The sequence below is a fragment of the Cervus elaphus genome, chromosome 23 (genome assembly GCF_910594005.1).
Source record: "Cervus elaphus chromosome 23, mCerEla1.1, whole genome shotgun sequence".
Classification (NCBI taxonomy): Eukaryota; Metazoa; Chordata; class Mammalia; order Artiodactyla; family Cervidae; genus Cervus; species Cervus elaphus.
Window position 1 is genome coordinate 22,740,526 of NC_057837.1, and position 27,075 is coordinate 22,767,600.

Here is a 27,075-nt window from a genome sequence, read left to right on the forward strand (position 1 = left end):
CGTGCTGCGATTCATGGGATCCCAAAGAGTTGGACACTACGGAGTGACTGAACTGAACTGAACTGATACCTTGGCTGTTGTAAATAGTATTGCTATTAGTATTGCATTGGGGTGCATGTATCTTGTTGAGTTTTTTTCTCTGGATACACGCCCAGCCAGTAGTGGGATTCCTGGGTCATTTGGTAGCTCTGTTTTTAGTTTTTTGGGAACCTCTGTTCTGTTTTCCATAGTGGCTACAACAGTTTACATTCCTACTAGCAATGTAGGAGGGTTCCTTTTACTTAATACCCTCTCCGGCCTGTATTATTTGTAGGCTTAAAAAACAAAACAACTTCCCTGGTGGCTCAGAGGTTAAAGCGTCTGCCTGCAATGCGGGAGGCCTGGGTTTGATCCCTGGGTCGGGGATCTCGGGAAGATCCCCTGGAGAAAGGAAATGGCAACCCACTCCAGTATTCTTGCCTGGAGAATCCCATGGACGGAGGAGCCTGGTGGGCTACAGTCCACGGGGTGGCAAAGAGTCGGACACGACTGAGCGACTACACTTCACTTTCTAGTTGTGATGTGAGGGCTTCTCATTGCAGTGGCTTCTCTTGTCACATAGCACAGACTCTAGGCTGCATGGGCTTCAGTGGTTGTGGTGCCTGGGCCTAGTTGCTACATGGCAGTGGAATCTTGCCAGACCAGGGATTGAACCTGTGTCCCCTGCATTGGCAGGCAGATTCTCAATCACTGGACCACCAGGGAAGTCCTGTAGACTTTTTAATGATGGCTGCTCTTACTGCTGTGAAGCAATACCTCATTGTAATTTTTATTTGCATTTCTCTGATAATTAGCAATATCGAGCACCCTTTCCTGTGCCACGTTGCCAGGGATTGAACTGGGAGCCTCGGCACTGAAAGTGGAGTCCTGATCACAGCCCGTCAGTGTTTCCTTATTGCTTTTCTCTCTGGATATCTGTCCATTGATGAAGTGGAGACTTGATGTCCCCTACCATTATTGTATTACTGTCAGTTTCTCTTTTTTTGTCCGTTAATATTTACCTTATGTATTCAAATGTTCTGGTGTTGGTTGCGTATACATTTACAGTTGTTTCATCTTCTTGGATTGATTCTGTGATCATTATGTAATGTTCTTTGTCTCTTGTGACAGTCTTTATAGTCTGTTTTGTCTGGTACAAGCAGACTGACTTGTACCTGACTTACTTTTGATTTTTCCATTTGCAGGAATACCTTTTTCCACCCTTTTATTTTGTCTGTGTGATACAAGCATAACTACTCTGACTTACTTTTGGTTTTTGCATTTGCATGGAATAATACCTTTTTCCACCCTCTCATTTTGTCTGTGTGTGATACAAGCATTGCTACTCTGACTTTTGGTTTTTCTATTTGCTTAGAATACCTTTTTCCACCCTCTCACTTTGTCTGTGTGTGTCTCTATATCTGAAGTGAGTCTCTTGTAGGCAGCATGTATGTGGGTCTTGTTTCTATATCCAGCCTGCTTTGTGGCTGGAGCATTTAGTCTATTTACATTTAAGGTAATTATTGATATATGAGTTCTTATTGCCATTTTATTAATTGTTTTGGATTTGTTTTGTAGGTCTTTTTCCCCCCATTATTCTTCTTTTGTTTTCTTGTGATTTGATGGCCTTTTTGGGTTTCGTTTCCGGACTTCCGTGGTGTCTCAGATGTTGAAGAGTCTGCCTGCAATATGGGAGACCTGGGTTTGATCCCTGGGTTGGGAAGATCACCTGGAGAAGGAAATGGCAACCCTCTCCAGTATTCTTGCCTGGCAAATCCCACGGACAGAGGAACCTGGCAGGCTACAGTCAGTGGGGTCGCAGAGTTGGACACGACTGAGTGACTCATACTTCCATACTTTCATACTTTGGGTTATGTTTGGATTCCCTTTTCTTATTTATGTGTGTTATCTATTACACATTTTTGGTTTGCAGTTACTGTGAGATTTTGGTATAGTGCTCTGTATATATATATAGGATTGTTTTAAGTTGCTGACCTCTAAATTTCAAGTGCATTTTAAAAAACCTGCTTTTGTATTCTCCTCCCCTCATGATGACTGTTTTTGATATAATTTGCATCTAATTGTTTTGTATATGCCTTAACTGCTTCTGGTGGATGTAGATGATTTTACTACTTTGGTGTTCATCCTCCCTAACCAGCTTATTGTGTACTTATATACTGTTTTATCTTAACTTCCTGCTCTTTATTTTCCTTTGTAGCTCATTTATATTACGGTATTATATGCTTCAAACTGATAGCTTATGGTGAACGGTGTTGGATTGGTCATCTCTGGAGAAGAAAATTTAGCTTCAGGATCAGGGACCAGGCTTGACCACTCAGGGCTCTTGTGTGGCAGAAGTTTTATTACAGTGTAAAAAGGACAGAGAAGGCTTCTGACATAGACATTAGAAGGGGGTGGAGAGTGCCCTCCTCCTTGTCTTAGCAAGGGAGCTAGATACTTTTTCAGTTGGTTATTACAGTAAATCAAAGAATGTCTCAAGGTTGTAAAGGTGTTACCATACCCACTCCCACAATTTACATTTTAAGATAACAGGATTAGTCAGAAGGTTCTTAAGAAGGAAAAACATGTCCTCAAGCAGGATACTTTGTTGTTATATAATCCTTAGTACAGAGTTTAAGATGAGTTGTTTTGTTGTGTAATCATCAGCTCTGGCCTTAAAGGAAAAAAAACAAAAACAAAAATGTGACTAAGACTGAGGAATGTAGAGAAGTTTGTTCTTTTCTTCTCCTTGGCCCCAGACCCATTTCTACTCCTTGGGCACCCTGGACTTCTCATCAACCTACTTAAGAAGTGACTCTCAAAACCTCTTTGGAGAGTAAGGAAGGATACAGATAATAAATAGTTATATATGACTTTATCACTTCTAGGAATATAGTCTTTATAGTAAGACAGTGCCGCTGAAAACTCTTTATTTTTATAATTATTTCAGTCCTCTTGTCAGTAGGGAAAAAAATGGTAATACTGGCTTGGTGTTTGTTTCTGGTTTTAAATGGTGGGAGTGGTAGAGAGAGGGATCCATAATAACTGCTGAGTATCACTGTGCTGTGAATGAAAAGAATAATGGGAATAATTAGAGCAGTTCTTGCCTTCCAAAGGCAGGTCAGCACATATGAGATCATAATCTGCCTAAATAGAAATTATGAATTTGAGTTTGCCTCTTTATTTCAGGAGAAGCCAGATCCAACTGACTATGTAATAATCCTGGGTGATTCGACAGTAAAGGGATAGAGGCAAATATTAAAAATCGTGCCCAAATACTGTGTTCAGAGAACCTTTTTATTTCTATTAATACAACAAGAAGGAAAAAAGTCTTAACATTTTACTGTTCACTAAATTTTACTTTTTAAAAGTTCTTGTCTTGTACTCTGAGGATGATCACTTATCACAGAGAATTACTTGGTGAGGATCTTTCTGAAATATTCTTGGTGGCAACTAAGAGAAAATGCCACTGCCACATTTTGAATAGTTTTGAAGTTACAGGGAAGATGTTATACTTTGGTAATCTGAAAAATCTCTTTGTTTCCCCCCCTTTTAATAGAGATGTGAACTGTGTCCTCATAAGGATGGAGCTTTAAAAAGAACAGATAATGGCGGTAAGTGCAGAAAATTTTGAAAAAATTTTTCTTGAGAACCGGAGTGCAGATGTATTTTAAAATATTTGGTAATTCATTTATATCAAATAGTGATGGCCACTCAAATATTTTTTTATCAGTACTGGATGTAATTCATGAATTTTCTTTTAATTGAAGCACAATTTTTCTACTTTTTGGACAAACTTAGGTATATTTTGTTTTGTGTTTTTAGTGCAGGATGATCCATATACTTCTAATTAAAATCTTGGGGTTTTTATTTTTTTTTTTAATGGATGCAATTTCTTATATTAGAAATTACTGTTGGGAAAATAAGCCACTTTTTTTTCCTTGGTTAGAGATAAAAATCTGTTGTTTTAGATTCTTTTTTCCCTCTTTTGTGTATTGCTAGACAATGTTAATTTTGACACCCTGTGGATCTTCGTTGTTTGAATATAAAGAAATTTGATTTCTCTTAAATTTTGGTGTGGTTTCCTAAGGCCCCTTTTGTATTTCTAGTTTTCATTTCCATTTTTAGTTACCTTTCTCAAAGAAGTCCCATGTTTCTTTATAGCTCAGTACCATTCTTAAATGTGTAGGCATCCATTCATCTGTGGTATACTATGAAAATTAAGTAACTGATGAATCTCAAAAAAGTAGAGATTAAGCCACTGTTAGTATGTACTTCCATTTTGGGCAGCCAACTCTATAAAGTGTTTTTGGCATAGAATAGTGTCATGACACAAGTAAATAAAAGGAAAAAATAGTGTTTTTGGCTAGCAATATATCTATTTAAATTTAATGTTTAGACCATAAGTCACATTATCCAAAATTTTAAATATTAAAAACCCCCCTCCTACTTCTATTCACCATCTACACAGTTTCTCAGTAAACTTTCTGCCACCAACATAGTCTATTACTTTTTTGCATAAACCAATAAATATGAGGAGACTTATTTTTGTAACTTTAATACAAATGGATTAATAGTATGCATACTCTCTTGCATCTTAAGTTTTTTCCCCCAAGCAATTTATCAGTATAGAGCTTTATTTATTACTGCATGTTATGGAATTAGTCACTTGTTGATGGACTTTCTAATCTTTTGTGTTTATGACTACTGCTTGTATATATGTCATTTTGCTTGTATGCAGTGACATCTGTAGGTTTTTATTAATTCTCAGATGTGGAACTGTTGGATGGAAGAGATTTTGCAGTTAATTTTGGTAGATATTCCCAAATCATTCCGTTTAGTGGTTGTACCAGTTTGTGTTCCCAGCAGTAATGAATGAAAACCTATTCTTCATGTCTTTGGTAATCCAGTAGGTGAAAGTATCTCAGAGCTTGTATTTTGCATTTCTCTTATTATGACTGAATCTGAGCATCTTTTCATGTTTTTAAGAGCAATTCATGTTGTCCGTTCTGTGATCTCTTCATATGCTTTTTCTATTTAGTCGTTGATCTTTTTCTTTTTGATTTGTTGGAGCTTTCATAGGAGCACTTCATATATTAGGCTTTTTTGATGATTCATTCTTGCTGTTAATCTTTGCTCTTGGGGTTTTTATCCATATAGAAGGTTTTGATTTTTATTTAGCTGAATTTATTAATCTTATGTGTCATGGCTTCTGATATTTTGAACCATTAGTTAAACAGTTTCCCTACTCCAAAGTTATATAGGGAATGCTTTCACATTTCCCTCTAAGTTTGTTTTTTGTTTGTTTTTGGCTGCAACGCACAGCATGTGGGATAGTTCTCTGACCAAGGACTGAATCTGTGCCTCTTGTAGTGGAAATGTGGAGTTCTAACCACTGGACCACCAGGGGAGTACCTTCTCTAGTATTTTTATGACTTCTTTTTTCTTTCTTTCCTTTTTTCTTTCAGTTCATTTTTCCTTATTGATTTGCAGTGCCATCTGTGTAATAGTCTAAATTTGGTGTGTATTTAAAAGATTCTAAATTCTGTTCCAAAATTATTTTGGAACGTGAAATGCGTTTTCCTGTAGAAATGCTAATTGTATTTGCAGAGTGGTTAGCAAAATCCCACAATGTGCCTGATGTATAGTATTGATGATACTGTTCTTTAATATCTAATACCCATTTTTCCAGGAGCCTGGTGAGCTACAGACCAAGGGGTCAGACACAACCTAGCAACTAACACCAGTTTTCATGCTGGAAAATTATGTTCCAAGTTTTAGTTTTCTTTCTCTAGTGATCATGATCAGGAATTTCTCACTTTTACTTTTGATTTTCTTCAGTGTCAACTACTCCATAGATCTTTGTTGAAGGTAAGTGTTTTAGCATAGATTGGTGTGTTGAAAGTGAGTTATAGGCAAAGGGAGAAGCAAATGATAAAGAGGCAGGTGTATCAGGGATTTGCATTGTAAAGTTTGAATGGTAGACCTTCTGAGAGGTGGAGCTTCTTTCCCCTTTCCCATGCTTGTCTTTTCCCTCCCTCCCTCCCTCCCCTCCTGCCTCCTCCCGCAGTCTTGACATGCCTTCCTTCCCTACCTTCTCCCTTTGCCTTTCTTCTCCCCCTCCCCCTTTTTCGTTCAAGACTTGGTTCTGATGATTCTCAGGAGCCATTGAAGCTGAGGAATAACATGAGTTTTCTATTTTAGAAAGATCACTCTGACAGCTTTATGAATGGGTTAGAAGGGTATGAGACCACACCAACTATAAAAAGGAAAAGTGTAGCTGGATCCTGTGTGCTTTTAACATACTTAAAATCAGTTACATAGGAAGAGAGAGAAAAAACAATTGTAGAGGTAATTCAGTCTGCCATTTTATTGACTGAACTCTAGCCAAACCTATATGGAAATCTCTTGTGATTGATTTTAAGGCTTTCCCAGCCATCATTGTCAAAGACAGGAAGTGTACAATTGAAGGGGCCAGGCAAGAGGCGGTGTCAGCTTCTCTATATTCTTGAAGAGGAAATTTTAAAATGAGTTGAGGGCTGTTGATAGATACTATCTGACAGAACAATTAGAAGAATTTGAATAAAGCAGCGTTGTATATTCATAACAATGTTCAGTAGCATGCACTTTCTCTGTTGGAGTTAAAAGCTGCTTTTCAAGGGTAGTTTTGATTATTCCTATTTTGTGTGAGTTGCTCAGTCATGTCTGACTCTTTGCCACCCCATGGCAAAGCCTACCAGGCTCCTTTGTTCACGGGATTTTCTGGGCAAGAATACCGGAGTGGGTTGCGGTTTCCTTCTCCAGGGGATCTTCCCAACCCAGGGGTCGAACCCGAGTCTCCCGCATTGCAGGCAGATTCTTTACCGTCTGAGTTTGTATTTTGAGGGCCTATAATTTATACTCTGATGTTGGAATCTACATTCCACAAAGATAGGACTTTGCTTTATTGCAGTAAATCCAAGGGAGAGATACTGAGAAACTGTTTGAGAGAAGTAGTGGGAGGGTTAAAAATGAGGGAATGGACATGAGAGATACTAAAGTGATAAATTTTTACAGATATATTAAAAATAGTTTTACTATGGAAAATTTTCAAGCATACATACAAGTAGAGAGGATCCCCACCTTGGTATCTAGCTTTAACAATGACCAAGTCATAGCCATCTGTTTCCGTTCTGCCCTCCCCTGTCCCAGTCTTCTGATGAGCATTTAAATTTTGTGAGCATTGTTAACTTACATGGATATTTTAAAAATGCACAGTATATCATCACACCTAAAAAGAATTAACAAGGATTTCTTTAATCCATGATATGTGCAGTCAGTGCCATGATATGTGCAGTCATTGTTCAAAATTTCTTGTCTCCTGTTTTTTTTTATACTTGTTGAATCAGGATTTCACAAAGGTCCATAAGCTAGATTCAAATAAGGTACATACACTGCAGTATCTTGATATTTCTCTTAGGTCTTTCCGTGGTCTCCTTTTCCCCTCTTTGTCAGTTTACTCATGGGAAAAAGCACCTGAGTCATTTGCCCTGTAGTGTTTGTCCACAGCACACTTTGTTGATACAATCTTAGATGTGCGCGCGCGCGTGTGTGTGTGTGTGTGTGTGTGTTAACATATCGCTTTGTTCCATGTATTTTCTGTGCATTAGTAGGCTAAAGGGGACATTGGAGTTATGTAGTTATCAACCAAGTAATGTCAAGGATTGCCTGAGCCATCAGGGAAGAGAGAAGCATGTTGATTTTGGACTTCTAGCCTCCAGAACTGAGAGTGTGAGAGAATATATTTCTTTTTTCTTTAGCTACCTAATTTGTTGAAATTTTTATTACTTCCCTAGGACACTGGTACACTTGTGTTGAGAATATTTGCATTTATATTCATAAAGTGTATTGGACTGTTACTTTGTTTTCTTACACTTTTTTCTCTGACAGTGGGGCATTGGATGTCATACTGGCCTCATAGAATGAGCTAGGAATTGTTGCCTCTTCAAGTTTTTCAGAAGTTTGAGAAGGATTTATGTGTATATTTCTTTAAATGTATGGTGGTATTCAGTTATGAAGGCGTCTGGTACAGAGCTTTTCTTTGTTGGGAGGTTTTTCCTTGTTGATTGAGTCAGTCTCTTGTTCTAGATACATTCAGATTTTCTTTCTTGAGTCATTTTTGTTAGTTTGCATTTTCCTAGGAATTTGTCTGTTTCCTGTAGGTTATCTAATTTGTTGGTGTACATTTGTTGATGGTATTTTTTTTTTTTTTTGATGGTATTCTCTTTTAATTCCCATTTTTGTTAAGGTCAGCAGTAATGTTCTCATTCATTTCTGAATTTAGTAATTTGTCTTTGTTTTCCTAGTCAGTCTAAAAGTTTGTCAGTTTTGTTGATCTTTCAAAGAACTTTGGTTTTGTTGATTGCTCCTGTTATTTTTCTATTTTCTGTTTTATCTCTTATCTTTACACTTTTCTTTTTCCTGCTGGTTTGGGGCTTAAGTAAAGTAAAGTTGTTCAAGATAGGTATATAATTAGAAACCCTAAAAGAAAATAATTAGAAACTCTGTCTTATTACCATTTTTATTTTATGTATAGCACGGGGAACTATATTCATTATCTTGTAATAAACTAAGAAAAGAAACTGAAAAACTGTATACATATCTGTGTGTGTGTGTGTATATATATATGTAAACATATATATATCTGAGTCACTTTGCTGTACACCAGAAATAAGACAGCATTGTAAATCAACTATAAAGTAAAGTGAAGTTGCTCAGTCGTGTCCAACTCTGTGCGACCCCATGGACTATAGTCCACCAGGCTCTTCCGTCCATGGGATTTTCCAGGCAAGAATACTGGAGTGGGTTGCCATTTCCTTCTCCAGGGGATCTTCCTGACCCAGGGATTGAACCCAGGTCTCCTGCACTGCAGGTAGACACTTTAACCTCTGAGCCATCAGGGAAGCCCAACTATACCTCAATTAAAAAAAAAAAAAAAGAGATCCTGGATGTATTTAAACTGTCACTCCCTTCACTGCATTTTACCCCACTCAAGCATCTTCTTTGCAACACAGGTATTATCAGGTATGAATTTAACTGGAGTGTTGCTTTCTATGTATCACATGAAATTTTGTATGGCATTTATATATGTTTTCCATTTGTCTTAAAGTATTTTCCAGTTTCCATCATCATTTCTTCTTTGACTCGATGTTTGTTTAAGAGAATATTGTGTAATTTCCATATATTTGTGGATTTTCCAGTTTTCTTTCTTTTATTGACTTTTATTTTCATTCTACTGTGGATTAGTAAGATCTGATTTCAGATCTTTTAAAATTTATTGACACTTGTTTTGTGACTGGCACTGTTATCAGTCTTGGAGACCATTTGTGGGTGTTTGAGAAGAATGTGTGTTTTGCTGATTTTAGTGCAGTTTTCTGTGTACGTATATTGAGCCTAGATAGGTTGTAGTAACTCTTCTATAGCGGTTTTCTAAGTTCTACCCATTACTGAAACTTGAGTAAAGAACAGCCTGTTTCTCCCTTCAGTTTTGTCCCCCCCACCCCACCCATGTATTTTGGAGCTCTGATGTCTGGTGCATGTATGTTTATAATTGTTTTTTATGTTCTTGGTGTTTTGACCTGCTTTTCAGTATATAATGTTCTTCTTTGTTTCTTGTAACAGATTTTGATTCTTACTTCATTTCCCATGTATATTTTTAAAATGGTTATCCTGGGGATTACAGTTAACCTCTTAAACTTAAAACACACTTCATCCAGGTTAAGGATACAAGAGCAAATGCCTAAGTCAGTCCTCCTCCCTTAGTTCGGTTAAAACTTAAAACCACAGTTCTTTGAGGACAAGCTCTGCTTCACCCCTTTAGGAACCAGGGTCCAGAGTTTGGCACTACGAACATGGGATTCTCTCTTCAAGACCATTGTCAGGCTAGTAAGTGGTAGAGCCTAGGCAAGTGAAAATGACCAAAACTCTTACAGTTTTTAAGTTGCCTCTTTGTTGTTTACTTGATACTGTAAACTTTTTGACTATCTTCCAGAGTAGAGTTCTGACCAAATTGCTTTTGACACTTTATACTCCATTTTCTGATGTTTCTGTAAGATCACAGGCTCTTGGAGATGTCATCAGTCCAGATGCTTCAAGAGACACATGTATATTATTTAGTTGTCAGTAACAGAAATAGATCTGGATATCTGAAGCAAAAAGAAGAAAAGATATAACTCACAGACTTCGAGGAAAAAATGAGTGCTTGAGTGCTTGCATTTTGGAGTTGTTAGAAGCAGAAGCAAAGAGAATCTCTTCAAGCATGGTATTCTAGTGAGAAGAGGGAATGGACGCTGAACAAGCTTAAATCATGGCTGTCTAGTCGTAGTATTGTATGACTTAATGGATGTGGGCTGAGATGAGGAAGGGGAGTTGCTCATATCTTTGTGGACAGCTGAATATCGATGGTTTTTTACTGAGTTAGAGTGTTGGATAGAGGGTTGTTTTGGAAGTAGAGATCAATGCTGAGATACTCTTTCTATGTGTTGAGTTTAAGATGATGGTGAGATTGCTGAATAATGTATACGTCAGTAGGAAATTGAATATAATTATCAGCTTTTAGCTCTTACCATTCCTCCTTTGCCATGTATTTCCTTCCTGGGGAGGTTATCACATTCTTGATATCTATCTGGAGCTATTTTCTGTGTACATAAACACTTTCTACACAAATGTAGAATATAGTGTTTTATGAATTGCTGCTTCGTTAATAATGTACCTTGGAGATCACTGCACATAAGCAGTAAAAAGCTCTCATATACATCTGCATGTTATTTAATTATAAAAATGAAATGTAATTTATTTAACCATTTATTTAACCATAATAGCATTTAGTTATTATTAGTCTTTTTTAAAAAACAATACTGCAGTGAATAACCATATACAATGTAATCATAGATATGTGGGTGATTTGCTGTAGGCAAAAATTCCTGGAAGTGTAATTGCTGGGTCAGAGGGTATGTACATCTGAAATCTTAGTGGATTTTGCCATATCCCCTCTGTTGAGATGTACTAATTCACATTACATGAGAAGAGACTGTTTCCGACATGGTTTCCTCAGCACAGTTGCATGACTACCTGAGTCAGTTTCAGTTTGGGATCGTTGATCAGACTCACAAGTCATAATGGACTTACCCAGCACCAGATACACCTAGGAAGGAAAACCATATACAGTTACAATGCAGAGGCCTCCAAACTCTGATGCAGGTTTTGATGTTTCCAGCATTTTGATTGTAAGGTTGACATGTGAGTACAGGTAACATTAGCACACATTTTAGCCTCTATATGTGTAAGTGGCTAGCTCTTTTATTTTAATATAGTTGTAAACCATAAATTATAAGTCATACAGTATACATTCCTGACAGCCAAGTACAGCAGGCTAAAACGCATTCTGGGATTAGTTATTAGTACATGGCAGACCCTATAGGACCGTCATCTATCTTCAGGGTTGATGTTGCAAGAACTGTCAAGATATTTTCCTCAAGAGACTAAAAGAGGGATTCAGAATATAGCTTTTAACCCTTTCCTCAAGAATATTTTAATATTTTTCTCTCTGGTGAGTAAAAATAAACATAGCCTTAATCTACATTTCTGTTATTATGAGAGAAGTTGACACCTCTTCATATGCTTAAAAACTATTTTTATTTTCTTTATGTGAAGTTTTCATTCATATTCTTAACTTATTTTCCTTTTGGTACATTCCTCATGGTACATTTGTTGATAGAGCTCTTAATGTATTAGGGAAATTAGCCCTTTGGGGTATTACAGGGTTTTTCCCTCCTAAATGTTGGTTTGTGTTTTGATTTTGCCTTTGGCCATACAGAAATAAGTGATCATGTTACTATCATTAAAAAGAATTCTGGTTTGGTAGCATACTGGAAGGGCTATTTTCTATACCAAGATTATTTCACACTTTTTGGTAGGCTTTCTCTAGTATGTGGCTTAAAATTTTTTTAGATTAATGATCCATCCAGAATTTATTGTAATGTGAGCTATGAGGCATGGAGCTATTTTTCACCTAGGTGACTATCCATTTGTTCCAAATACATGTTTTGAATAATCTGATTTCCCCTGTTGAATTCAAATGACACAAAGGTAGTACACAGAGTCCCTGTATACCCTTTATTCAGTTTCTTCAATATTAACTTTGTACAGTAATGTGGTATATCTGCGAAAGCTAAGAGACAATTGTATGTTACTGTTAATTGAATGCTATACTTTAAAATCTGTTTCTTTTTTTTTTTTTTCCGTTAATGTTCTTTTGCATTTAGTTTCCATGTTTCTTGGTCTCCCATGGCCTGTAACAGTTAGTCTTTTTTGGTTTTGCATGATCTCAACAGTCTTGAATACTGGCCAGGTACCAGCTGAATGACCCCTAATCTGGGTTTCTCTGATGTTTTTCTCCTGATTAGATTGGGTTTATGGGTTTGGGGAAAGAATACCACAAAAGTTAAGTCCTCTTCTCATCATGTCAGGGGGTACAAATATCCACATGACATTACTGATATGAAAGTGTTCAACATTACTAATCACTGTAGAAATGCAGATGAAAAATCACAGTGAGGTCACAGCATACCTTTGGAATGGCTACTATTTTAAAAAAACACAAAATTACAAGTGTTAGTGAAGCTGTGGCGAAATTGGAACCCTCGTGCACGGTTAGTGGGATTGTAAAGTGTCGTAGCTGCTATGGAAAACAGTACAGAGGCCCTTCAAAAAATTTAAAAAGATTACTATAAAAAAGAATAATCCAGCAATTCCACTTCCAGTGGATGTATCTGGAAGCAGAGTCTCTGAGAGATATTTGTACACTCATGGTCATAGAAGAACTATTGACAGTAGTCAGGAAGTATAAGCAACTCAAATGTCTGTCAGAGGCAGAATGGATAAACAAGATGTGAAAGTGAAAGTGAAGTCACTCAGTCGTGCCTGACTCTTTGTGACCCAGTGGACTGTAGCCTACCAGGTTCCTCTGTCCGTGGGATTCTCCAAGCAGGGATACTGTAGTGGGTTGCCATTTCCTTTTCCAGGGATCTTCCCAATCCAGGGATTGTACCCAGGTCTCCTGCATTGCTTTACCTCTGAGTCACCATACCTCAAACAAGATGTGTTATATACATAAAATGGGATATTAATCTCCCTCCTTAAAAAGAAGGGAGATTTAACACTACTGAACTGTACCCTTGAAAACATTGTCAGTGTACTGAAGCTTGTTAACGTGCTTTTGAAACATTAAAATCTGTATGCTCTTTTTATAAAGATTCATTTATTTTTGGCTGCACTGGTCTTTGTTGCTGCATGTGGGCTTTCTCTAGTTGGGGCGAACAGAGGCTACTCTTCAGCGCGGGTATGTGGGCTTCCTGTTGTGGAGGCTGCTCTTGTTTGGGATGCATGGGCTCTAGGGGCGCACAGGCTTCAGTAGTTGCTGTGTGTGGGCTCAGCAGTTGTGGCCCACAGGCCTAGTTGCTCCATGGATGTGCACTCTTCCTGGACCAGGGATCGAACCCATGTCCTCTGCATTGGCAGGTGGATTCTTTACCACTGAGCCACCAGGGAAGCCCTGAAAAATTTATTTTTTAAAAATAATTTTGTTTATTATTTTTGGCTGTGCTGAGTTTTTGTTGATGCAAGAGCTTTTCTCTAGTTGTTGACGAGCAGGGGCTACTCTTGTGGTGGTTTGTGGGCTTCTCGTTGTGGTTGCTTCTCTTGTTGTGGAACACCAGCTCTAGGGGAAGAGAACTTTAGTAGTTGGAACTCCTGGGCTCAAGAGCACGGGCTGTAAGCCCATGAGTGAGTTGTGGCTCACTGGCTTAGTTGCTCTGAGGCATGTGGGATCTTCCCGGATCAGACACGGATCAGTCCCATGTCTCCTGCATTGGCGGGCAGATTCTTTACCACTGAGCCCCTAGGGAAGCCCCAAATTTTATTTTTGGAGAGTAAATATGTATAGTATTTTTTATTAGCCTGTTGTTATTTGTTGGATCAGTAGTGTGTCAGTAGTGATAAGCCCTATTTTTATTCTTAATATTGGTGATTTGTGGTCTCTGCTTTTTGTTTTGTTTTACTTTGTTGTTCTGGTTTTTGGAGTTTGATGTTTGGTTTTATTTTTCTTTAACCAGTGTACCTGGAATTTGTCAGTTTTGTTCACCTTTTTAAAGAAATAAACTGACTTTAATTTTTAAAGTTATATGCCTGTTTTCTGTGTTTTACTGATTGCTCCTTTAATCTTTATGATTTCCTTTTTTCTACATACTTTGTATGTATTTAGCTCTAATGTTTTAACTTCTTCATGGCAACACCTTCAATCTTTGATTTTAGATCTTCTTTCCTAGTTCAGTTTGGTTCGGTCCAGTCGCTCAGTTGTGTTCGACTCTTTGCAACTCTCTGGACTGCAGCGCACCAGGTTTCCCTGTCCATCATCAACTCCTGGAGCTTGCTCAAAGTCATGTCCATCGAGTCGGTGATGCCATCCAACCATCCAACCTGTGTCCTCCGCTTCTCCTCCCTCCTTCAATCTTTCCCAGCATCAGGGTCTTTTCCAGTGAGTCACTTCTTCACATCAGGTGGCCAAAGTATTGGAGTTCAGCTTCAACATCAGTCCTTCCAATGAACACCCAGGACTGATTTGCTTTAGGATGGACTGGTTGGATCTCCTTGCAGTCCCAGGGACTCTCAAGAGTCTTCTCCAACACCACAGTTCAAAAGCATCAATCCTTGGGCACTCAGCTTTCTTTACAGTCCAACTCTCCCATCCATACATGACCACTGGAAAAACCATAGCTTTGACTATATGGACCTCTGTAGGCAAAATAATGTGTCTGCTTTTTAATGTGCTGTCTTGGTTTGTCATAGCTTTTCTTCCAAGGAGCAAGCGTCTTTTAATTTCATGGCTGCGGTCACCATCTGCAGTGATTTTAGAGCCCCCCAAAATAAAGTCTCTCACTGTTTCTGTTGTTTACTCATCTATTTGTCATGAAGTGTTAGTAAAAATATTTAAAGCTTCAAGTTTCCCTCCTAACATTTTTACTGCATTCCACAGAATTTGATATGTTGTTTATTTGTTGTTAGTCAGTTCAAGATGTTTTCCAAATTTCTCTTGCTTTTCTCTTTTACCCCCAAATTTAGAAGTCTATTATTTATTTGCCAGTTGCATTGCTAGATAGGTAATTTGTTGGTTGCTAATTTAATTTGTTTATTGTTAGCAATTCCACTCTGGATGATTTTAGTCCTTCAAAGTCCACTAAGACTTATCTCAAGGCCCAGCATATTGTCTGTGTTGGTGAATGTGTCATGTGTATTTCAAAAGCAATGTGTATTCTACTGTTGAATGAATATAGTGTTGTAGTCAGTTAGATCAAGACAGTTTTTATTGTTAAGCTCTTTTATGTCTTTATCGATTTTTTTTAGGGGGGGTGAATCTAGTTCATCTATTATTGTCAAAAATCATATGTTAAAAATCTGTTATGGTTGGAACATTGTCTGTTTCTTCCTTTAATCCTGTCAAGTGTTGCTTCATATATTTTAAGGCTAGGTACATATACTTTCCTAATTGTTACATCTTTTTATTGATACCCCTTTATTGTTATAAAATGTCCCTTTCTTTCTATGGCGTGTTTGTTTTGTAGTATATATCTGATATCAGAACAGTCACTCCTGCCTTTATATTCTTACTATTAGCAGGATATATCATTTCCCATTGATTTGCTTTATATTCTTTAAACTTAACAGTCTTTTTATTAAGTGTTTCTCTTTTTATTTTTGGCTTGTTGTTGTTTAGTCGCAAAGTTGTGTCCAACTCTTTGCAACCCATGGACTATATAGTCCTCTGGCCATGATATTTCCCTGGCAAGAATACTGGAGTGGTTTGTCATTTCTTGCTCCAGGGAATCTTCCTGACCCAGGAATTGAACCCATGTCTCTTGGTGTCTCCTGCATTGGCAGGAGACTTCTTTACCACTGGGATACCTAGGAAGCCCCAAAATGTTTCTCATAGGCAGCATATAGTTTGATCATTTTTTTTTTTTAAGTCTACTCTGTTTCTCTCAATCTTTAATCTACCTTGTCTCATTAACTATTGTGTATAAATGATTTAACATTTACTACAAATTAAAATTTGAATTGAGATCTATTTTTTAACATTAATTAAGTTTTACTTTTTTTCCTTTCGAACTTTTTATTTTATATTGGAGTATAGCCAGTTAACAAGTTGTGATACTTTCAGGTGATCAGCAGAGGGACTCAGGCTTACATATACATGTTGGATTGAGATCTATTTTGAGATTTATTCTTTTAAAAAAGCTTTATTCAGATATGATTGACTTTGAAATATATGACATTTACTAATGTATATACATGAAAGCATTAACATAGTCAAGTCAGTGAACGTATCCATCATTCCTAAAACTTTCCTTATATATCTTTATAGTATATCTGAGTTATCTGTCCCTCTTTGCAGACTCTCCCAGGTCACCAGTGGTCTGCTTTCTATTACTGTAGGTTAATTTATGTTTTCTAGAGTTTTCTACAAATGGAGTCTAATGTGTATCTAGACATACAAATATGTATATAATATACATGCACACTTTTTGTCTGGTTTATTTCCATCATTATAAGTATTTTGAAGTAATTCTTCTTGTTATGTGTATCAATACTTCATTTCTTTTTGTTCACTATCACTCCTTTGTATGGTTGTAGCAGTTTACTAACCTGTTGACAGATTGCTTTTAGTTTCCAGCTATTAAAAATGAAGCTTTTAGCATTTGAGTGCATGTATGACCATAGGCCTTCATTTACCTTGGGTAAATAGGAATGAAATGGCTAGTTTATAAGTGCATGCTTAATTGTTTAAGGAACTGACAAACTATTTTCTAAAGTGATTGTAACATTTTACATTCCCATCAGGAGCATTTGAGAGTTCCAGTTGCTTTATATCCTCTTCAACACTTGGTATAGTCAGGGTTTGTGTTTGTTTCAAGTTGCCATTAAAGAAGAATATCTTTGTGGGAATGTTTTTGAGATGATTTTTGTCTTGTTGGTTATTATAAGATTGGATACAGTGTTAAGCAGTAACTGTTTGTTTCTCATCTATTTCGTGTAGCAATGCGCATCTGTTAATCCCATTAGAGACAAATTCTAATTTCTTTCTCTCCTTTTCGAGCCCTGTGGTAATCCTGTGGTAATCATAAGTTTGTTTTCTATGTCTGCAGTATCCTTGTAGCTTTAATTTGCATTTCCTTAATGCAATATATATATATATATATATATATATAAATGATTCCTCTATATCCAGGGTTCTATATCCACAAATTCAAACAACTCTGGATCATGTAGAACTGTAGTATTATTTACTATGGAAAACTTACATGTAAGTGGACCTTCATTGTTCAAACTTGTGTTTTTCAAGGGCCAGCTGTATGTCCTTGCTGCTTTCCATGAGGATTACAGTTATCCTAAATTTATTATAATACCTTTGTTTGAATTGATACCAACTTATCTTCAATAGCATGCAAAGATTCTGCTCCTATACATCTACACCCCCAACCTTTCTATTGTTTTTTCAAAATTTGTGTCATGCATTTATCTTTTAAATGATTTTGTTGTTCAGTTTCTCAGTTGTGTCTGACTCTTTTTGACAGCTATGAACTACAGCACGCCAGGCCTCCCTGTCCTTAACCAACTCCTGGAGCTTGCTCAAACTCGTGTCCATTGAGTCGGTGATGCCATCCAACCATCTTGTCCTCTGTCTTCCCCTTCTCCTCCTGCCTTCAATCTTTCCCAGCATCAGTCTTTTCCAGTGAGTTCGCTCTTCACATGTGGCCAAACTGTTGGAGTTTCAGCTTCAGTATCAGTCCTTCCAATGTTTGTTCATGGTTGATTTCCTTTAGGATTGACTAGTTTGATCTCCTTGCAGTCCTAGGGACTCTCAAGAGTCTTCTCCAACACCACAGTTCAAAAGCATCAATTCTTCGATGCTCAGCTTTCTTTATAGTCCAACTCTCACATCCATACATGACTACTGGAAAAACCATAGCTTTGACTAGATGGACCTTTGTTGGCAAAGTAATGCGTCTGCTTTTTAATGTGCTGTCTAGGTTTGTCATAGCTTTTCTTCTAAGGAGCAAGCATCTTTTAATTTCATGGCTGCAGTCACCATCTGCAGTGATTTTGGAGCCCCCCAAAATAAAGTCTCTCACTGTTTCCATTGTTTCCCTATCTATTTGCCATGAAGTGATGGGATCAGATGCCATGATCTTAGGTTTTTTTTTTTTTTTACATTTTAGTGAAAGTTGCTCAGTCATGTCCGACTCTTTGCGACCCCATGGACTGTACAGTCCACGGAATTCTACAGACCAGAATACTGGAGTGGGTAGCCTTTCCCTTCTCCAGAGATCTTCCCAACCCAGAAATCGAACCCAGGTCTCCCACATTGCATGGAGATTCTTTACCAGCTGACCCACAAAGGAAGCCCTTAGGTTTTTGAATGTTGAATCTTAAGCCAAATTTTTCACTTTCCTCTTTCACCTTCATCAAGAGGCTCTTTAGTTCCTCTTTGCTTTCTGCCATAAGGGTGGTGTCATCTGCATATCTTAGGTTATTGATATTTCTCACTGCAATCTTGATTTCAGCTTGTGCTGCATTCAGCCCAGCATTTCGCATGATGTACTCTGCATATAAGTTAAATAAGCAGGGTGGCAATACATAGCCTTGATGTGCCTCTTTCCCAAATTGGAACCAGTCCGTTGTTACATGTCCGGTTCTAACTGTTGCTCCTTGACCTGCATACAGATTTATCAGGAGGCAGGTAAGGTGGTCTGGTATTCCCATCTCTTGAAGAATTGTGCACAGTTTGTTGTGATCCACACGTAGTCAAAGGCTTTAGCGTAGTCAGTGATGAAAAAGTAGATGTTAAACCATGTAGGAAAGATAATGAGTTATAAATCAAAAGTATTATAATGTTGGCTTTAATTTTTACCTGTATTTAAACTTTACTGGGGGCTTCCCTGGTGGTTCAGTGGTAAAGAATCTGCCTGCCAATGCAGGGAACATGGGTTTGATCCCTTGATTGGGAAGATTCCCAGGAGAAGGAAATGGCAACCCATGACAGTATTGTTTCCTGGGAAATCCTATGGACAGAGGAGCCTGGTGGGCTGCAATCCATGGTGTCACAGAGTCGGACACACTTAGTGACTAAAGAACAGTATTCTTTTGGTTAGCCAGAAGAAACCCTTCTCCAGATTCGTGTGGGGCAGGTCTCTTAGCGACAGATTCCCTCACCTTGCATTTCATTGGAATGTCTGGTTTTTTTCCATATTTGAAGGATAATTTTGCTCGATTTGGAATTCTTAAGTGACAAGTTTTTTCTTCCAGAAATTTAAAAATGTCATTGTATACACTCTAATGACCCCTGTTGAATTTGATGAGAAATTTTTTGTTTAATCTTACTGAGGATTCCTTGTATGTAACAAGTTTCTTCTCAAAGATTCTCTTTTTCCTTGGCTTTTAGCAGTGATTTATTACTTTATCTCAGTGCAGATCTCTTTGTGTTTATTCTGGTGGTTTCTTGAACCTCTTGAATATGTAGATTCGTGTCTTTATCCAATGTTTCAATTGGTATACCTTTAAGTTTACTGAGTTTTTCCCTCTGTACTCAGATCTGTTGTTGAGACCCTCTAGTGTATTTTTCATTCTGGTTATTATAATTTTAAGCATCAGTGTTTGTGTTTGGTTCCTTTTTAAAATGACTCTCTATTGATTGTTTGTTGAGACTTCATTGTCCTGGTTCCCTTTGTAGTTTCTTGTCCTTGCTTTCCTTTAGCTCTTTGAGCAGATCTAAGACAGTGATTTTAAAGTCTGTATTTAATGTCTGTGCTTCTGCAGGGACAAATTCTGTTAAATTCTCCTGTGAATGGACTATATGCTCTTTTTCTTTATATCCTCTGTAACTCTTTCTTGAAAACTGGACATACTGACTTTTATGATATGGTGACTCTGCAAAGTAGGTTCTTTACTCATGATTTAATTTTGTTGCTTGGTGTTACTTGCCTTTTAAGTGGTTTTCTATATATATATTTTTTTAAAGTGTGCTTTCTTTGTCACTTCGATCTCTAAAGTCTGTTTTTGTAGCTTGTGTTCAACTAGTGTTTTGGCAAAGACTTGCTTGAATACTAGGTGCTAAGATAATGTGCAGTAGAAGGGAGAGGGGTTCAAAAAAAAAAACAACTCTCCAGTGTTTGTGGATTGACTCTGTGCTGGGATCTTTCCTTCAGTGGCCAGCTAGTTTGCTTAGAGTTCTGCTTCCTGCTTGCCCTGTACCAGGAGATATATCAGGGATTAAAGTTTAGCGTCTCATCAGGTGTTTTACGAGGATGCATCCTGCCCTGCGCATGTGGTGCTGTCTAAATTCCCTGGAATGCACAGATACTTTTCAGTGCTCCCAGTTTCCAAAAGAAAATTCGTCCCAGCTTTTCCTCCTGGACTCTTGGCATGTTTGTAAACCATAATCTTTTGCCCCAGGCATCTGTGCCTTTTTTTGGTTTTGTCTGCCATACAGTGATTTGAGGAATACCCTACACTTTTCTGCCCTGTGTGAGTTCTGAGCTTGTCAAAAGAATAAGATGTGTTCTTCAGTAGCCCACAGGCATTTTAAAATAGGGAAGCACAATTATTTGCAAATAAAGTCTGCTCTGTTCCTTCAGAAACTGGAGCTGGGGTTGTTTACTGGGTCTACAAGGTGCTCTCTTCAAGACTTCTGCTGAATCCAGGGTGACAGGGTCAAGGGAAAGTAAGAATTCCCAACGCTTTCTTACTTTTTTCTTTTTTTGCTGGCTTTTTTGCCCCTTGTAGGATCTTAGTTCCCCAACCAAGGACTGAACCCAGACCTCTGGCAGTCAGAGCACCTACTCGTAACCACTGGATGGCGAGGGAACTCTCCACTTTCCCACAGTTTTTAAGTTTGTTTTTTTCCTGACTTAGTATTCGGTTGGTTTCTGCAAACCTTTCATTCTTTTTTCCAGAATCTTTGAAATTGGTTCTTACAGTTTTGCTGACTTTTTGATGTTTCTGTGGTGGAAGGTGCCTTTGGAGCCGCCTGCTCCCCCATTGTTGCTGACATGTGTTCGTTCGCTCAGTCGTGTCTGGCTCTTTGCGGCCCCATGGACTATACAGTCCATGGAATTCTCCAGGCCAGAATACTGGAGTGGGTAGCCTTTCCCTTTTCCAGGGGATCTTCCCAACCCAGGCATCGAACCCAGGTCTCCCACGTTGCAGGTGGATTCTTTACCAGCTGAGCCATAAGGGAAACTTGAGTGTCTTGAGAAACATTGTCTAAATTATTTTGTCCCTATTTTAAATTTTTGAGTTGGGGGGGATATGCATTGTTATATGCAGGAGCATTAATGTGGTCCTTGTTATTCCATCTTGACTAGTCTCCTATTATTTCTTCTTAACCTTGATTTTTTTCTTATTATTCTCTGTTCCCTCTTTTCTTCCTTATTTGTGATTTTATGAATGTTTTTAGCATTGTATTTTAATCCATTTAATAATACACTTAATTCAATTCCATTTAAATTTAATGTTTTAGAGTAACATTTGGGCCTTATCTTTTCTGTATATACAGGTATTAATATTTATGTATGTAGCTGTTGCAGTTGCTCTAGGGATTACAAGTTTCATACAAATAGTTCAATCTACCATGTATACCACTTTACATAAAATGTAGAAAATGTCAGAACTGTATAGATCTCTTTTACCTGCTTCTTCCCCAGTCTTTAGTAATAAAATGTTTTATACACATTGAAAACTTTACAAGACTTTTGATGTAAGCAGTCAAATGTATTTTAAATGAAAGAAGGTATTATTATTGTTTCATCAGCCAATACTCTCAGAAGTACCTGAGTGTTTATCATGCTTCATTTTTTCTCTGCATCTTGGCGCTACCTTCTTGGGTCATTTTTGTTTTCTCTCTTTTCTGTTGCCCAAGGACAATTGTCTGGTGTTTCTTTTAGAGGGAATTTGTTTAAAGATATTTTTTGGCTTTAATTTGTTTAAAGATATTTTTGACTTTTTTTGGTTATTTATCCTGTTCTTTTGGTGATAACTTGCCTTTTGGTTATTTTCAGGTATTTTTCTTTTTGGTTTTCTGTAGTTCTACAGATTGTGTGCCTGTGTGTGGATTTATATTAATATTTATTTACCTTGGGATTTATTGTGATTATTCATATCTTTTTTTAGAAAGTTTTTAGTTATTGTCATTTTAAGTATTGCTTCCATACCGTTTATTTCTTTTATATTTCTCTGAGACTCTAATGTTAGGTAACTTGTTATTATGTTGTTTTTGTTTCTTGTCCTCTTTTTGTCTTTTTCATACTTCTGTGCTAATGTTCTGAGTATTTTCTTCTGACCTATTTTGTTCTAATTTACTTTTTGACTATTGATATGTCTAGGTCATTGTTAATCCCATTTACTAGTTTTAAATTTTTGTTTTTACTTCTGTAATTTTTGATTTAGAGTTTTCAGTTCTTTGAAGGAATTTTTAATATTTTGTTGTATGTATTTAAATATAACAAGCATACTTTTAAAAACATTTGTGTCTGAAACCCCAACATACGTATCTGTTTTGATTTTCATGTTTTTGCTGCTTTTCAGTCATGTTGTCTTATCTCTCTTGTGTTTCATACTTTTCATTGTGCTGGAAATGAAAATGAGCTAGTATTAGAAATTGTTGTTCAGTTGCTCAGTTGTATCCGACTCTTTGTGACCCCATGGGCTGCATGCAGCACGCCAGGCTTCCCTGTCCTTCACCACCTTGCAGAGGTTGCTCAAACTCATGTCCATTGAGTCAGTGATGCCATCCAGCCATCTCGTCCTCTGTTGTCTCCTTATCCTCCTGCCTTCAGTCTTTCCCAGAGTCAGGGTCTTTTCCGGTGAGTCAGCTCTTCGCATCAGATTGCCAAAGTATTGGAGCTTCAGCTTCAGAATCAGTCCTTCCAGTGAATATTCAGCATGGATTTCCTTTAAGATTGACTGGTTTGATCTCCTTGCCGTATTAGAAATTATTTGTAGCCAAATGAATGACATTGTTTTCCTGGAGGGAGGGTTTATACTAGCTTCTGTCTGGTGTCTGGGGCACATGATAATTTAGGATTACATGAGTCAAATTTCTGAGCTTGAGATGATCAAAGCTCAGCTGCAGGCTCTTGGAGGGCCTGTGTACTTTTAGTTTATTGGCATTTCTGACTTGCATCCCCTCAGTTGCCACTGAAAGAGGGTGAGGGAGTTACTAGTGTTCCTCTTTTCCCTTAGTTGTCCAGGGACATAGATACCTATACTTTCAGCCTTCTGAGTTTGTCAAAAGTACCTTCCACTCTCTGAGCTTTCTTTGAAATAAGCAAATGTCCGCCAGGTGGCAAAGTGGTCAGAGTTGTACTTAAGGCCCTGGACTTCCATCCTTTTGCAGTTTAGCCCTGATAATTCCTTACTGTCACATCAGCTCTTTAGTCACATTTTACCTTTCGTTAGTCACATTTTGAAAACTTGAAAGAAGCAACATTTAAGATAATTATTTGAAGTGAAATATTAAAATAGTAAAACAATGAATGTTAGTATTTAAACTATCAACATTAGTGTAGCAATTACAAATTTAATAATGACATTTAACATTTAAAGTATTTAAGTTTTTATTTTAGGTTTTCAGCTATAAACCTTCATACTTTTCTGTGGTTCTCAGAGAAAGTATTGATCTGAATTATTTAGTTTACTCTTATAAAACGTGTCAGTGCCAGCATCTGAATTTTAAAGTGTTTCCCTTCAGGAATTCCCTGGTGGCCCAGTGGTTAGGATTCTGGGCTTTCACTGCCATGGCCAGGGTTCAGTCAATCCCTGGTCGGGGAACTGAGATCCCAGATGGATGGGTGCAGCAGCCAAAAAAAAAAGTTTCCCTTTATTTGTGTTACCGCGCACATTAACTGTGGAAATGACTAAGAGTCTTTTATCAGTAGTGGTTTGACTGTTAGTAGTGCGAATTTGTTAATGTTTTTGTTGTGTGTTTGCTTAAATGGGCATTTAAGGGATCTGTTCAGAAAGTTAATAATTTATGTTTTAAAAACCTTTGTTGATACTGGAAAATTACATTATTTTTGTTTACTTATTTTTAGGTTGGGCTCATGTGGTTTGTGCCCTGTATATTCCAGAGGTACAGTTTGCCAATGTTTCTACAATGGAACCAATTGTTTTACAGTCTGTTCCACATGATCGTTATAATAAGGTACAGTATATATTATTTTGTTGATGTTTTAAAATAACTTTTTGTTTTAAAACTGGTAAGTGCAAAGGAATTGTTAAATTTTGTTTTATTATAGCCCTTAATTAAAATATTTAAATGCCTCCATTGATTGGGAAAAAATACAATGACTGTGGTAAAGTACAGTTATTAAAATATGTTACTAAAGTCACAGGAGTATAAAACAAATGCACACAAGCAAACCTGTGTCACCTTTTATATCAACCTAGGTTTTTAAGGTCCTAACATTTTGATCCTTACAGGTTGTTCTTTAAGAATTACTGACTTAAACAAAAACAAACAAAAAAAGAATTATTGACTCTTATGTTCTTTCAGATATTAAGGCTGTATTAAATTTGAATTAATCGTTATTTGGTATAATATTCATTATGCTGATACACATCCTGTTTTAAAAAATAATCCTATCACAGAGTATTATTTATTCATCTCTCCAAAAGATTTTTTTGCTCTCAAGACAGTATTCTTTTTTTTTTCCTCTTAAAAATAATCTTAATGTTTGCTTTTTTCTCTTGTATATTTTTCTTAATTTAGAACATTGGTATTATTGTTTCATTCTCTTGCATATTGGATTATTGTTTTTTTTAATTACCTACTGTGCCTTTAAGTGAAGGTACTTGTTGATTTATTTCATCTGTGGAGAAAGGGTCATGGCAGCCAATGCTAAGATTTCAAAATATTAAACATTTTGTAATGTAGATTATTAAAATTTATTTTAAAAATTGAAAAATGCAGAGAAATAGAAAAATGTAAGGCAAAACTCATGTAAAATCTTTCCATTAAGATCCTCCTAGATTTATTTTTGTGTGCATTTTACAAATACTGTATACTTCTAATTGACTAATCGGGTTAGTGGTATGTGAGATTGTACATAATCTTGTGTCCTGTGAAATGCACTGTGTATTACCATTAGGACAGTCTTTGCTATTTTTTTTAGTAAAAAGTATTGCAGTGTTTGAATGATTTTCTTTCCATATTGATAACATTAAATATTTTTAAATTTTTTAGAAAAGATTATTCATATTTGTTAATTGACCTTGAATAGCTCTTTGTTCATTTTAATATTGTAATGTTTTAATTTTTTCTTAACAAAATGTTTTTTATACTGAAGATAATTATTATTTTTTCTTATATACTTGCTGTCAGTGCTTTTGCCCATAATTTAATATTTGCTTTTTAATTTTCATTTTGTCTTTATGATTGTCATTATTGTTGGTATTCTAACATGTTAATTGTTTCTAGTTTTAAGTTTAAAATTTTTTTTTTATAGTTTACACAACTACTCTTTATTGTTTCTGCCTTTGTTACCACACAGAATATTTCTCTACACTAAAGTATAACTATTTTATAGTATGTATTTCCTATAAGGAAGGACTTTCTTCTGCATGACCAGAATACACCCATCAGCATCAGGAAATTAATATTTATGTGTTATTTGTCTAATCCAGGAGTGTCATCATTATTTGTCTAATTTTCATTCATATTTTTTGTTCTCCCAGTAGAATCTTTTCATAGCAGAAAGATCACAATTTGCTTTTTGTCCCTTAAGTCTCCTGACTTACATAACTTTGGTACTTCTGAAGATTTTAGGTCAATTATTTGTAGAATGGCTTTTAATAATGTTTCCTCATGATTAAATTAAGGTTATGTGTTTTTGGCAGGAATGTCACAGAAATGATGCTGTGTTCTTCTCATTGCATCCTGTCAGGTGGTACATGATTTCAGTTTTTCCCATTACTGGTGATGTTACCTTGGTCACTTGGTTAAGGTGGTGTCTGCAAGATTTCTCCACTGGGAGGTTAATCTTTATTTCCATTATAATTAGTAAGCATTTTGTAGTGAAGTACTTTGTATGTAAATACCTTGTTTCTTGTGCCTTTTATTCACTAATTTTAGCACCCATTGTTATTTCTTTGCTTAATGAATCTATTACCACGATTGATGGCAAGTGGTGGTATTATAATTCCATCGTTTACGTTCATCAGTTGGCATTCCATTTTAAGGAGATGCTTTCATCACTTCCCAATTATTTATATCAGTATGGACTAGTAACAACTTATGTGTTACTATTTTGTTTTAATGGATCATTCCCCATCACTGTCATTCATTGTGATGCTTATATTGTCTCAGGTTTGGTCAGTGGGATCCCTTCAGGCTCTCCTTTGTCTTTTGACTTCTTTCTGTCATTCTCGGAGGGCTGCTTTACTTGTGACATGACCGTGTGTTCTAGGCTCATCTTGTACCATTGCTTTCTTGGTCCTCGAATAACCATTTCTCAGAGAAGTTTTGAATCCTTTTAGGTAAGAATGGTATTTAGAAACGAAGAGGATGTTAGGTGTGCTCACTGTTACTAGGATGTTGCTGTTTTCAGGCCCTCTCAGTGTGTATAGATGCAGAGATACACACACATTCACATCTATATCTTCTTTATGTTTTGAAGTAGATGAGGTCACATAGATGGTTTTGATAAGTATGTGGATATATGTACATACACATGTATCTGTACGTATTTCTGTGTCTATTTATGTATCCAGCCATAAACTCCTTGGAATTTCTTAGTAATTTCCCTAAACCTAATCCAACAACACAGAGTTCATTTTAATTTTCTTTCTGTTTTTATGACTCTCATGTGAGACAGTGAGAAACCTGACTTCTTTTATCCTCAATATATTTATTTGATTATTCTCTCTTTTATTAACAAGTCTTTTATTGCTGCCATCCCGTAATACAGA

The 27,075-nt window shown here is 36.7% G+C and overlaps 1 protein-coding gene across 7 annotated transcripts in view; it reads left to right on the forward strand.

Annotated features, from left to right (window-relative positions):
• The window catches only part of MLLT10 (MLLT10 histone lysine methyltransferase DOT1L cofactor), a 217,849-nt gene that overhangs the window by 46,624 nt on the left and 144,150 nt on the right, over nucleotides 1-27,075 (forward strand). For all 7 annotated transcript variants that reach the window (XR_006337182.1, XR_006337183.1, XM_043884647.1 and 4 more), the window contains exons 4-5: nucleotides 3,578-3,632; nucleotides 24,201-24,310. Coding sequence is in view for 5 of the 7 variants with exons in the window: in XM_043884647.1 (XP_043740582.1) it covers nucleotides 3,578-3,632; nucleotides 24,201-24,310 (165 nt within the window). In the remaining 2 variants the exon portion in view is untranslated. The remainder of the gene's footprint in view (nucleotides 1-3,577; nucleotides 3,633-24,200; nucleotides 24,311-27,075) is intronic.